The 14,989-nt window shown below is 43.2% G+C and overlaps 1 protein-coding gene across 5 annotated transcripts in view; it reads right to left on the bottom strand.

The window, feature by feature from the left end:
* The window catches only part of LOC107150034 (contactin-4), an 874,282-nt gene that overhangs the window by 57,074 nt on the left and 802,219 nt on the right, over nt 1–14,989 (bottom strand). For all 5 annotated transcript variants that reach the window (XM_048787029.1, XM_048787028.1, XM_048787027.1 and 2 more), the window contains one exon: nt 5,868–5,995. In XM_048787029.1, coding sequence (XP_048642986.1) covers nt 5,868–5,995 — 128 coding nt within the window. The remainder of the gene's footprint in view (nt 1–5,867; nt 5,996–14,989) is intronic.

The following is a 14,989-nucleotide window of genomic DNA, read 5'->3' as shown; positions in this document are numbered from 1 at the left end:
CCAAATACGGTTCCAACTGAAAACACTCTACAGGATGGTGTCCATCAAGATGTGCCTGGAGAGGCTGATATTTCTCAATATCATATTTAGTTAACACAGAAGAATAAGTGGTTGCTATGCACAAACAGCAATGCTATACGCACTTTGGATGCTGGAAAGAAAATTCCCTTCCTGTTGACTATACAACGAGCCTTTGAGGGACTCTTTTCTTGTAAACATAAATAGACTTTGGCTGAGATGGACATCAAACACCACTTTGGGCAAGGAAGGAATCGATTGAAGGCACGGTAATCCACAGGGACACCTCTAGCTTGCAGGGTTGGAGATCAGGCAGGCAAAATGATGAGTGTTAAGATTGTATGGGGTCTTGGTTAAGACCCACCGAGGACTTCTGGATTATCATAGCCATTTATAGTGCAAATACTGTTGTTTTTTTTTTCTTAAGGCAAAAGTGATTCTGCACACCGAATAACAGATTTAAATGGACAGATGAAGGACAACAGAAACCCTCTTTTAGCATGCAGGGGAAATTTTTACGGAGGCCAATTTCCGAAAGAAAGGAAGACTGCGTTATTGAAAGGCTGGGAAGAGTGTAAGGGCACGGTGCTGTGGATAAACTGAATGGGGTTGTCATGGAAATTTCAAGAAGGGAGGGTGTCCAGAGCACCCCCAGGAGGTGTGAGTTTTACTCAGCTTTGAATGGATGTGACCAAAATGCCTGACCAGGACAACATAGAGGGGGACGTTCACCGTGGGTCATCGTTCATGAATGATGGGACAAGTCCATTGCTTTGGGTCCAAAGTGAGACAAAACATCATGGCGGAAGGGCGTGGTGGAGGATGTCAGCTCCCTTCATGGTGGCCAGGAAGTAGGGAGAGGGAGAGCAGGGGCCAACTAGGGTGGATGGATGAGGTTACAGCTCCCACCGTCCAGTCATTTCACCTCTGGACTGGTAAGTGATCTTCCTCTTATCTTTCAGTCAATGAGCAATCGCCTCTCTCTGGATTTTCAACTTCAATCCACGTTCTGAGGTCAACCCTTGTGCTACTGGGGTGAGGCTTAGGTCCTGGGAAGGAAATCTCCCAAGCAATCTCCGCGAGCCATCAGACTCCGTGAACACCCCCAGCACGCAAGATCAGCATGACGTGCCAACAGGAGTTAGGGACGGCCTGGCTACTCGGAGCTTTGGCCCAAATTTTGAAGATCTATCTGAGGAAGTGAAAAAAGTTATCCAAAGAAAGGATAAATGTTTTTTTTTTTTTCTTTCTGTAAATGGATGAATAGTAAACATGTAAGTCTTCGAAGGTCAAGACGCAAAGTTGACGATATTATGCGGATACTTATATATCATGTTGCCTGTTATAACTACTCCACTGAACAAGAGCAATCACGGTCAGTATGTAAGCAAATGGCCTGGCTGGGTTCTAACAGAGCTTCGTTTAGGGACACTGAAAGATGAATTTCCTAAAGATATTATTATTATCATCTTTTTTTTTCTGATATTAGAGTTGAACCCAGTGGCACTTTACTACTGAGCTATACCCCGAGCTTTTTTTATTTTTCATTTTGACACAAGGTCTTGGTAAGTGGCTGAGGCAGGAGGATTGCAAGTTGGAGACCAGCCTCAGCAACTTAGTGAGGCCCTAAGGAACTTAATGAGACTTTTGTTTCAAAATAAAAAAAAAATTTAAAAAAGAGGAGGGGTGGGGTGCTGAGGATGTGGCTCAGTGGTTACACACTCCCGGGTTCAATTCCCAGTTCCACAAACCAAAATAGTGGTGGTGATAGCCTGAAACCACCAGCCACAGAGTTCTGCAAGGTCGCTTTGGAAGCTGTTCAACAAGATAACCATGGTGATCGCATCCATTGCTTAAAGCCCTGCATTTCATTTTGAGCCCTGGAGGGGATCCATACAAGCTGGGGTTACTTTTTTATCATGGTTATCTTGTTGATCTACACCCAAGATAAACTCTCCACGTTGCTCCTCTCCAGACCTGAGGCTTGAAAATATTGGCCCTATAAACCCTCACAGTCAAGGCTGTTAAGCGAAACAGCACCCTTGAACTCTGCAGTGGTGACGGGATGAATTAGGGGGTCCCCAATTGCCTGTAAAAGTCGAGGGCCCCCCTCAGAGTTCTTAACGACATCCACAATTGCTAAAGCATATTTTTGCTTAAAGGCAAAAATATTAGGCTTTCTGGGAGGATTTTTTTTTTTGTGTGGGGGGGGGCAGGGAGTGTGGTTCTGCCTTAAGAACCATTTTTTTTTTTTTTTGCTTAGAATTACACAGCAAACCTAGTTCCAAATGTACTTTAACTAGCTTGAAAAAAATGAAATCGGTAAGATTTAGAAATTCAGATGATGGCCGGATCATCAAGAGCCCCCTGGGTACCTGCTAGAAATTGAGCAGGTTTGGAAGTCGGCTCATGCATAATCTGAATATTTATCCATTCGATTCCGACTTGCCAGAGATTCATGCTAAACCTCCCCGTGTCTGGGAGGGTGGCTGTGTCCCCTGTTTCTGTTCCTCTACTTGCTGACCTGATGCTTGAACCTCTCTCTTCAGCTTCTCTCCCAAACACCAGGGGGTGGTGGTGGAGAGCACTGGATTTTGAAAAGCGTGGTTAATGACAGAACGGTTGTAAAAAGGTTAGAAAGAATGTGTTCTGATGTCTGACCTTCCCAGTGTTTTAATCCCCGACAGAGGAGGAGATCAAAACGAATACAAGCACGTTTTAAGGGTTAGAGAAACACCTTCTCTGATAAATTAGTCCCTTTGTAGATCTCAAAACTGAATTAAAATACAGCACTCCGTCATCTCTCAGGCTAAACCCGTTAGATTTGCATGAAAAGGTACCCAAGCGCCAGCATTTTTGATGTGAGCCCCTGAACTGGGGACAGTTCATGCGGAGTTCACAACGGTGGTTTCTTTTTCCTCTGCTTTTATTGTGCTTGATGGAGCAGATTCCTCAATTGTGTTTCTCAGTGTCTGTTAATGTCCTTCTCGGAAACCGGGCGGTGTGGCCGTCCCCTTGGAACGCACGTGTACGTCCCATTAACGGCTAATGGAAGGTAGAAGGGACCAGTGGGAAACAAGTGAGCACCCACATCTCTTCTGACCTTACTCAAAAGGAGCAGGATTGTTAACTTCTGCGCACCTCTGGACCAGATAAAGCTCACATTTCTTTTCTTCCATCAGTTACCTAGGAGAGGAATCCAAGAAGCAGGAGGCCTCTGCGGAGACCCGGAGGCCAGCTGAGCCTCGTCAGTGAAGGCCATGGTTATTCTCCTGTGACCATGCATACGTAACACTGCTTGGTGGATGATCTCACTTCTTCTCCTTTTCATTAGATACTAGAGCCTCAAGATGATTTTTTTTTTCACGGTCGTTCAGGGAAAAACTAGTGTTTTCCCAACACACATTGCAAGAAGCAAATAATTCCTAAAGTTTAACGGAGAACTGCCTGGAACTATTCTTGGGGAATTACTGTTCGCATTTGACTAGGCGGGTAAGACATAAATTCTTTAGCTGGTTAAAATAGTTAGGAGTTATCATCTCAGCAATATTTATAGCCACACCCAAAAAAAAAATAAATAAATGAGGAAGTCATGCCATATTTCATCCCCGGTACATTGGGAAGGCTTGTAGGGTATTCAGCAGGAGGTGAGCAGCAGGAAGTGCATGGTTTGTTGGGGACGGTTTTGTCCTGGGGCTGCTGGTGTCTGGGATATGTACACTGAGGGGGAAATCGGGGTCTTTCCTTGAATTTCCTTGAGAGCCAACCTAAGCCAATGCTTGTAAGAAGCATGATAATCAAATACGGCATCAAACTGGTTCCGACGTGTGAAGATTCTGCCCTTTGAACCATCTGGAGGGGCATCCGTACAGTGTCTGTTTAGGTGTTTATCACTTTCCGACTCTTAGCGATTACTAATATTTCCCAGATGTCAGGCACCGTGCTGAATACAGATGATCCCGATCACTAAGACCCCCACATCAGGTTGGTACTGCTGTTATCCCCACATGGGCGAATAACCTTGTCCAAGGTCACAGAGACCCTGAGAGAATAGTCAGATCTCTCGGACTCCAACCCCTAACCCTTAATCAGGCTGGAAGACAGCTCCTCTCCTATCCTCTTAAATCCTGTGTAAAGGCCCCAGTTCTACCATTTCTGAAGGGTGTGGGGGTCTCTCTGGGGGATGAGTACATTTCAGCCACTGGTGACCAAAGAACTCAAGCTGGAACTTCCTTTATAAATATTATCTAACCTCTTTTTCCTTTGTCCTGTGACCATTTGATCAGTTATAAATGCTATTGCTCTGAGCGAAAAAATAAAATAAAGTGAAATAGATGGAGCTCATCTACGCACACATGGACTCCTAATTCTTGGCCTTTTTTACTTTTCTAGCTGTAAAGACAAGTATGTTCGTAATAAAAAGATGTCCCCAAACAGCAGTAAATTCCTAGCTTTCAATGACCCTGAAATACACAATTAGGTGATTTTTTTTTAGCCTCCTTGCTTAAATTATATTGAAGTAAATATTCTTAGATATTTTAATTTGCTTTAGGCTATTGTATTTCAGCGGGAGCTATCAGTGGGTCAGAAAGAAATAACAGGATCTCTGTTATCTATCACACAGAATTAGGTAAAGCTAAAACAAATGGTCTATTGGGCAAATTCTGTGGTTATATTGTGGGCATGTGCAATATGCAGCAGAAAATCCCACCATTATGTGCAACTATCGTAAAACGTACAATATGTGCCAATACAATAGGTGCAATATGCGCCAGTAAAAATGTGGGTAAAAAGAAAAGTGCTGTGAACTCAGAGTAGGGATTCCTGGGTTCAAGTTCCTCTTCTACTGTTGGTGCTCAGGAGCAAGCCCACAACCTGAAAGTCATCTTCCATCCAAGCAGCTCAGAGATGATTTCAACTCAAAAATCCTATGACTGACTGCTGGGCGCGGTGGCGCACACCTGTCATCCCAGTGGCTCAGGAGGCTGAGGCAGGAGGATGGCAAGTTCCAAGCCAGGCTCAGCAACAGGGAGGAGCTAAGCAACTCAGTGAGACCCTGTCTCTCAATAAAATACAGAATAGGGCTGGGGATGGGGCTCAGTGTTCAAGTGCCCCTGAGTTCAATCCCTGGTACCCTCCACCCCAAAATCCTATGACTGGCAGGATATGAAGTAATGCAGATGCAGATGAAATGTGAATCAAGACTGCACCTGGGACAGTTCTTTCTTAGCACCCTGCCAACCACCCCATGTTGGGACAGCTTCCTATGAATGTGCACATGTCATAAAAAACATAAATCACCCAGGCTTAGGTCTGTGGAAAACAGGATTTCCTTAAAACTGACCTGATTGGCAGTAACTCACACCCAGTTCCAGAGGTGATCAATACCCATCTTTGGGAAGAGAAGCCACCTCCCTCAGCTCCCCAGCCACCAGGGCCAGGCTTTTAAAAAAAATCACCAATGTCACTGTTTAAACAATGTTTGCTAAAATTAGCGCTTGAGTCATGGGTTTTTAATTTGTTAGCACAGTGTTCCTAGACACGAATTGCAAATCTACAGAGACTCGAAAGAAATTTAATTAAAGGGGGTGAAGATAACATGAGTTACAGTAATGTAATAGCTAGAATCCTCCAAACTGTATGGGGTGATGCTGAAGGAAGATAGAGCCTTTCCATCACGAACACTTCCCCAAGAAGTACGCATCGTATCATGTCCACGGTGATGAGTTAATCTAGCGACGCGGGGAGAGCTGTGCATGTTAATATGCCCGACGGCCCCTCTGTAGATCACCTTATTAGACAGGAGGACACATGCGAGAGTCCAGGATACGCCTGGCGCACGTCCTTACCTTTCACCACCAAGTTTCCCGTGCTGCTAGCAGTTCCAAAATGGTTAGTGGCGATGCAGGTGTAACTCCCAGCGTCGGACTTCGTCACGTTGACGATGCGGAGGTTTCCATCCTCAGAGATGGTGATTCTGAAATGAAAGCCAAGAAAGCAAAGCGGGTGAAGTCTGTCTCTCGGACGACTCTTCAGACATGATTTCTGACCATTTCTGTCCTCTTTCAAGACAGACAATCCGTTAGGGCATCTGATGGCCTCGTCTTTCTCTCTGGGAGGCTTGCCCACAGATCATTTGATCTATGCTTCCAGAATCCAGTAGAACGTGGGAGAACTCTGTGGAAGGTTCTGGAAGCATAGGAGGGAATGTTCACATTCCACGTCCGTCAGTTCTACTAGCTCATCTTCCTAAGTTGACGCTTCCTCGTCTGCAACAATCTGCTAGGGTTAGGGTAAGAAGAGGGCCCGGGACATGTGGAGCCCATTTCTAGGTGCTTAAGAGGGTCTCCGTCATCTTAGAGACTGTGTCTTCTTGCTTAGTTATTGGTACATACAGGGAGAAGCAGACAGAAGCCTCCGGGCCTGCTTTCTTGTTTAACAGAATAATGAAATCAGCTTTCTTTTTGCACAACGATTGTCATTTCTGACAATCTGAAATGAACATACAAATGAGCAGGGTCATCCCGAATCAGCACAGGAGCATGGTACCCGTGGTTGGGTTACTTTTTTGGTGAGGTCTGCAGTTTTGGCTACGACAAAGGTATTTTTTTTTTTTTAAGTACCAGGGATTGAACTCAGGGGCACTCGACCACTGAGCCCCATCCCCAGCCCTATTTTGTATTTTATTTAGAAACAGGGTCTCCCTAAGTTGCTTAGCACCTCACCATTGCAGAGGCTGGCTTTGAACTCGCAATCCTCCTGTCTCAGCCTCCCAACCTGCTAGGATTACAGGTGTGTGCCAATGACAAAGTTGTGTTTGAACTCAAAATTACAAAAAAAGAAGGCAACATTAAGACTAGGCTTAAGTCCTACTGTCAACACAGGGAAAACAAGAGATGCTCATTGAAGAATCATGCTCTTCAATCACCCAGCAAATCGTGTCCTTATAGAAAATCCCAGATCAACAGAGCTCACGATTCGCTAGAAGATCCAGCTAAAATAACGAAGTTAATGAAGGATGAATTTTAGGTGCATATTAGTTTCTGTATATGTGTACTGATGCTTATGATAAAATGCCTCAAAGCCACAATTTTTAAACATGATTTCGCACAGGCTACATCAAAGCGTTGGTTGAAAATAAAAAAAGATCCAGACAGGGAGGCCATTTGTTCATTCATACCACAGATACACATAACAGTTGCTCAATAAACACCATCTGATACCTCGTTTGCTAAAGAGCAGATGCACTAACAGAAATAGAGTCGCGATCAGATCGTAATTACCTCAATAATAACAAAAATAGCTTTCAAGGAGTTAATCATCTTCCTATTTATAAGATAATTTGCTTTGGAATTGCAAAATGTCAGCATCTGAGGACTCCATAAGTAAGGTGACATTTGTGTTTTAAAGATGAGCTCAGCCACCACCAGCTAACATGGGCCTGAGGCTCAGTAAAGGCTCTGAGGGGTCAGCTGACTCTTGCAAGCACCCAGGCCTATTAATCATTTATTCCAATTAAAATGTTATCGTTGCAATTCCAAAAACACCTAAAGCCATCGCCTACCCGGATCACGCTATAAAATGCCAAGGAGTGTGAATGAAGGATCCAGGGATGGAGTTTTCATGAGATGACTTGGGTTCTAGCCTCGGCCCTCATACTTGTCAAGTGTAGGACATGGCCAATTATTTGTGCTCTGAGGCAGGGTTGCTCAGCCTTGGCCCTGACATTTGGACTGGAATAAGCCTTTGGGAGGGTATGGAGCAGCACCCAGGTCTTTATCTGCTGGACTAGGCAGCTCAGCCCCTCCCCTCCACGTCCTGACAACCAAAAAGGCCTTAGATATTGCCGAATGTCCCCTGGGGAGAAGGCAAAGTGCACCCTGATTGAGAAATACTGGTCCACGTTAATTTGTTTATCTGTAGAGTCTCCTATGGGATATTACAACAAATATCTTCTACATTGAAGTAATACACATGAAGAGTTCTGTTAACGGAAAAGCATTCTATACATGCTGGTCCTTCCTGAGAAACTCTGGTTTATATTAGCACAAAAGGTGCCTCACACATTGTGGCTGATCCAGTTCTGGATCTGACTTGGCTCTCTGCACTCCAAGCGCAAGGCTCTCCGTGTCTCTTATCTTCAATGCTTCTTTATCTAATTTCTAAGGGCTCTGTGGAATCATAAAATAGTTCTACAAACGATTGTACTACTCCTTTTTAAGATTTCAGTGCCTGACGTTGGTTTAATGTTGCTTTATTCCCTACCTTGTTATTTGCAAAGAGGTAAGTAAAAGAGATTGGGCTTTAAATGTTCAAATTCAGAGAAGAGAAGGACAGGGAAGGATGTCATCTGCAGACGGAGTAACTTCTAGCAGCCTTTATGAAATCATGTCATATTGCTATGGATGCTCATCACCCCTAGGTATATTCCATATGTGGGAGTAATGTGATGTTCCAGGGAGTGTTCTCTTGGGAAACTCAACCATGTTCTCATCCAAGTGATATAGTTTAGTGACAGAGAACGTAAACTCTGAAACTCAACTAAGACTCAAATCACTCTCCTATGGATGAGCTATGTGATTTGAGGTAAGTTGTAGGTTTGGACCTAAGTTTTCTCATTTGGGGAAATTGAATAATAAAAGTAACTCTGTCTCATAGGACTGTCAAGATGGACAATGCTGAACACAATGCCTGGTATGTAAAATGCACCAACTAAGTTCATTAGCCAAATGTCCTAGTAAGGCTAAGAAAACGCCCTCTATGCATCAGGCCTTGGCTAGTACATAGTGATGTGAAAACTAAAGTTTCTGTTGTCAAGAAGCTCATAATAAATAAAGATTTTAGATGAGTATATATCTAGAAATAATTTAAGTGCACAGGAGAATGGGCATTACTTTTTTTTTTTTTTTTTAACTAGAAAGCCATTCACACACTATCAAAAGATAAACAGGGACCTAGACCTGGACAGTCAGGAGACCCTGTTCTCTTGACTACAGTGACTGGTTTAAGGATAAGCATGTCCCTAAGACTAGGGGCTCTTGGATGAGACCATCTCTTCCTGCTAGGATCATTAAATTTGAAAGATAGGAATCTAGAGCCATGGGCAATCATCTTGCCCGCCATTTAAAGAATTTGGATTAGACAGAGGGGAGTGAAGGGATTGGAGGGGACATGGGGGGAAGGGAGGACAGTAGACTGAATAGGATATTGTTACCCTCTGTGCATACATGACTACATGACGGGTGGAACTCTGCATCATGGACAACCAGAAGAATGATAAGTTATACTCCATTTATGTACGATGTTGTCAATGTGCATTCTACTGTCCCGAATGACTAACTAGAACACATCGAAGAATAAAATAGAAAGAAAAGAAACCCACACCAGAAATAAATAATAAAAAGAAATAAAAGTATGCCTTCAGGAAGGAAAAAAAAAAATCAAAGACCTGGCCCGAGACACAGACGTAAGCCAAAAGAGAGAGGCAGAGACCTTACAGCATCCCGACTTAAGCCAACAGCATCCCTTAGACACCCCAATATGAGCCAATAATTCATTAGAAATTGAGTTTTCAGACCTTACAACTGGAAGAGTATAATCTCTTCAAAAATTTACTGAACCTGTCCAGGTGGAGGTGGTTGTGACGGGGGAGAAGAGGGTAGCGCCGTACGTCTGTTGACTGACTTGTAGCTGTGAGCTTGGTATTGAACTTGAGCATCTTCTAAAGCTCCTAACTCGCGATAGAGGATTCTGGGATGCTCTCTCTCTGGAGCCTACTTTGAGAAGACTGATGGATGCTGCATATTGAATACCGAGGAAGAGCCTCAGTGTCCTAAGGATGAAATAATTGACCCTATATTTCTTGATATGTGACTGTTTCATATAGTTTTGCTTGATTATATATTTCTATATAAAGGCCAAGTAAACAATCTTATATTGGATACCGAACCTATTGTCTTCAGTGGGGTTTTTATGAGCCAGGCTTTAACTATAAAGCTTGCTTTTTCTTTTCTTTTTTTCTTTTCTTTATTCAGTGCTAGGGATTGAACTTAGGGTCTTGGGCATGCTAGGCAAGTACTGTACCACTCACTGAGCCACATCCCCAGTGCTAAAGTTGCATTTTGAGTGCTATTTGGACAAACTCGAGGAATTTTTGAAATGTGACTCAATGCTAGTGTTTTAGATACTTGCATCCTTTATCTGGATGCTATACCGACTTAGAAAATGAGCTCTTCAACGAATATCTCTATATTGATTTATTTTTCGTGACGATGGTGCCTGAATCTAGACCCAGGACGGTGTTATTTTCTTGTTGGTTTCTTGATGAGATTTCAAAGGATCCCTCATGCTCCGTCTCCTCCAAGTCTCTCCACCTTGGTCTACTGGAAGAGTATAATCTCTTCAAAATTTGGGCTCCTCCTAATGCTCATAACTAGTGACAGAGCCAGATACAGAGAATTGAAAATGCAAATCCATCCCTGGCTTAGAATAGGTTAGCCCTGACCTGTCTGTGGACTTTTTTTTTTTTTTTCAAAAAAAAAAAAATCACTGATAATATCAGGGAAGAGTCAAAGATAATAAAGGCAGCAACATGAAAAGAGGTCATCTCGTTCACAACACAGTAAATTACCTGCAATGTACAGAAGCCCTTCTGTCCCTACTGTCATGGAGATTTCAGATGGATGGGGGATAGCAGCATATCTGGAATTATGAGATAAATTGAATCTCTTTCTGAATATGAGGTCCTGGGTTACAGCCATGGAAGAGCTCACCTTGTCAGTCCTATAAATCAAACCAGTCTGGGGACGAGGGACCTTTAAAAATGCTGATCTTTCCTTTTGGGGGGACTTTAGTTACTGATGACAAAAATCTGCCAAGCCCACAATATTCTATCACCTTCAGGAAAAGGTTTATCCCCAAAATGGTGACCTCTTGGTTTTTTTTTTAAGTACCTCTGCAAGGAAGCCCATCTGCTTGGGAGGGAGATGGTACATCCTTGCTTGCTTCTGAATCCCTTTGAAACACTTTATTTGTAATTAAATCCCTTCTGACTATAACCCAGTGCCCTTCTGCAGAATGGAGGGCAGGGAGTGGGCAGAAATGACTTTCTTTTATGAAATAGACAAACAAAAAAATGAAGTTTCAAACTGTTAAATGTTGAAACATCTTTAAATTAGATCTGAGATAACACAGCTCGCTGATAGTTATGTGCCATTGGAATAATATCAAAGGGTTCTAACAAGCTTTCTCTTATTTTTCTCTACCTGATAGTTTTCAAAAAAAAAAAAAAACATGCTCAAAAGTTTAAAGTTTGAAAGTCAAACAAGAGATTCACATATTACCAGGCAGGCAAACAGTCCTGTGGAGCTAAAATATAATGAAATCCAAATATGTAAGTATTGCTACTGCTTAGTTCAAGCAAACAGAGGGCGGGGGACAGAGGCAGAAGGGGACTGCTGGCTGCAGAGGCCACCAGGGGTCAAGATAGGCACCCCTCAATCAGGGTCTCCTATGCATCATGAGGCAGGGAAGGGGGCGCACATGTCAACCAGCCCTTCATCCCAAGAGAGCCAGGGCTGAGTGGCCCCTCGTGTGTTCTATTCATTCTGCACTGAATATTCTCTTAATTCAAGTAACAGGGAGAGCTCACATAAAAACCCACCCCTCGCCAACACTTATTGTTGTTTGTATTCTTAATAGCTGCCGTTCTGACAGGAGTGAGATAAAATCTTAGTTTTGATTTGCATTTCTCTAATTGCTAGCGATGATGAACATTTTTTCATATATTTGTGGATTAATTGTATATCATCTTCTGGAGTGTTGGCGAGGATGTGGGGGAAAAGCCACACTCATACACTGCTGGTGGGACTGCAAATTGGTGCAGCCAACATGGAAAGCAGTATGGAGATTCCTTGGAAAATTGGGAATGGAACCACCATTTGACCCAGCTATCCCACTCCTCGATCTATACTCAAAGGACTTAAAAGCAGCACACTACAGGGACACAGCCACATCAATGTTTATAGCAGCACAATTCACAATAGCTAAACTGTGGAACCAAACTAGATGCCCTTCAGTAGATAAATGGATAAAGAAAATGTGGTATACAAACCTGTTGGAATACTACTCAGCAATAAAAGAGAACAAGATCATGGCATTTGCAGGTAAATGGATGGTGTTGGAGAATATAATGCTAAGTGAAGTTAGCCAATCCCCCAAAACCCAAATGCCAAATGTTTTCTCTGATATAAGGAGGCTGACTCATAGTGGAGTAGGGAGCGGGAGCATATCTGGAATTATGAGATAAATTGAATTTCTTTCTGAATATGAGGTGCTGGGTTACAGCCACTGAAGGGTTCACCTATCTAGAGAGGGCAAAGGGAAGGGAGGGGGCTTGGGGGCAGAAAAGACGGTGGAATGAGATGGACATCATGACCCTAAGTACATGTATGAAGACATGAAAGGTGTGACTCTACTTTGTGTACAACCAGAGACATGAAAAATTGTGCTCTATGTGTGTACTATGAATTGTAATGCATTCTGCTGTCATATATAACAAATTAGAATAAAAAATTAAAAAGTAAATAAAAGCCATCTGGACCCAAGGGGAAACAGGGCAATACTAGCAGCATCTGCCCTCAGGGCATGCACGGGTTGGAGTAGGAGAACAGCCCTTTAAGCAGACGATCCTCTCTTTCTACCTCCTCCCTGGCCCTGGGGGCCTCTGAGATTGGAACCCCCTATTTTAAACGGCCACCATTTGCCGAGTACATGCAGCAGGGATCCGGGGCAGGCTTCAGGCAGAGAGCTGCTACGATTCCCCTTGCTCTTCTGTCCTCCCTGCTCTAGCCACACCACACAGAGACAAACACAGTCAGGATACAGAAGGGGAACGGGCCTGATCTTTGTTTCTTATGGCTGCCATAACCCAGGATGATAAAACCGGCAGCTTCAAACCACAGGAAGTCATTCACTGTCAGTTTTGGAGGCTACAAGTCAGAAATCAGGAAGGACTGGTCACTGGTGGAGGCTCCGAGGGACAGACAGTCTCATGTTTCTCTCCTGGTTTCAGGTGACTGATGGCCATCTGTGGTGGTGTTCCCTGTCCTGGAGAGGAAGTCCTCGAACTTCTGCCTCCATTACCCAGGGCGTGCGTGTGTGTGTGTGTGTGTGTGTGTGTGTGTGCGCTGATTTCTTTACTCTCCTCTTGTGCATAATTCTATATTCAAATATCCCTTTCTTAAGGATGCTGGTCATCGGATAAGGGCCGTGCTAATCCAGGATGACCTCCTCTTAACTCGATCACACCTGCAAAGACCGTTTCTCCAAACAAGGTTGCCTTTTGAGGTTCTGCATGAATATAAAATTCAAGGTGGGGGGACACTACTCAACCCACAACAGGTATGAAGAGTGAAACTCATCAGGGTTGGTCCTAGGTCCCCAGAGAAAGGGCAGAGGGAGGCATTAGAATGAAGGTGGTTTTCTTCTACAGACCTGGCACCTCGTCACACAGTCACGGATCAATCTGCTTCCTGCTTGTCCTGGCCCTGGCCCTTGGGTTCCAACAGTAGTGTGCAGAGACGTCAACTAGTTGCTCTAGCTGGGATGTATTAACAATGCATTGTGGACCAATGTAGGGCAATGGATCATGTGCGAAAATAAAAATCCAAGAGGAAGAAAGAATCGACACTTGCCTGAGATGATTTCAATTCCTTCTTTAAGGAACTCAGCTGGTTTATTTGGTGGATTAAATCAGCTCTTCAATTCAGTCCTTTTTAAAAATTTTATTATTAATATTTATTTAATAAATTAATTATTAAATGAAATATTATATAATCATTATTAAATTAATCTTCTATGACTATTATCTTACAGACAACATCATAAGTCATGTTACCTTTCTTGAAAGTTAAAAACAAAGCTCATTAAAATCAAGGGCAGTCAGGAAGAGGCCTGAACTCTCTGGCTTTGCAGCAGCTGAGAAATTAGAAAAATCTGGGCAGATTAACTGGCACTGGTATGTCACAGATGTCCGCTGAGTCAATGACACCAGAACTTCTCTGAGGCGGGGAGGCGGGGGAGAGGATTTGTTCTGAGTTGAATGATCTTGGCGATCTGGTCTGATAAAAATCAAAAAAGGTATTTTAATGTTTAACTGACATCTGCCTGAGCTGACCGATTTCATTTCCAAGGGCGTACGGAAATTCTCAGCCTGATGAGAGAAAATGAAGTATCCTGGTTTACAAAAAAAAAAAAAAAAAGAAAGATTATTTTGTGATAATATGAAATTTATAAAAAGGCCTTTGGGAGCCCTAAAAGATACATCTTTTTTTTCCTCCCGTCATCTTAAGGAAATAAGGATGCTTCAGATTACAAATATATAAATGCAGGTCAAGGAGAAGAGATTCATTGCAAGGGCAATTTCAAGCAGCCCCGTCATTGATCTTTCCACGGAGTCTCTGTGGCAGCGAGAGACATCACTATTGAACAGGCACCCCGGTGGTGACAGAGTCCTCTTGGAGATAATTTGCTTTCTGTCGTAAGGCTTGGTTTAATAAAGCCCTGAAGCCCTGTGCATTTTAGTTTGCAACCAGCTGCTGCGACCCTATTGCCCCTGCTTGGAGCCCTGCTCCCAACCCAAATTCCTCCTGTTGGTTTAACCTGCTTTGATCTAGGTCTCACTTCCTCCTCCGAACAACAGTTTTAAAGACCCATAAAACAACCCAGGATGAACTGACTACCTGGGACTCGCTGGGGGTTAAAGATCACACAGTGAATTTTAATCATTCTTTTCCATACAGTGCATGTTGGTCAGGGGCAGTACTTTCCATTGGCTGCTTAAACAAGGGTACTTCACCCATTCACAGGGTCATCCTACAGCACCGGAATACCACGTTTGGGGAGAAGGAAATTAAACAAAGGACACACATTTGGACCTGTTTTTTTTTTTTTTTTTTTTTTTTTTTTTTTT

The sequence above is a fragment of the Marmota marmota genome, unplaced genomic scaffold (assembly GCF_001458135.2).
Source record: "Marmota marmota marmota unplaced genomic scaffold, marMar, whole genome shotgun sequence".
In the NCBI taxonomy this organism is placed as follows: Eukaryota; Metazoa; Chordata; class Mammalia; order Rodentia; family Sciuridae; genus Marmota; species Marmota marmota.
This window is presented reverse-complemented; position numbering and strand designations above follow the sequence as displayed.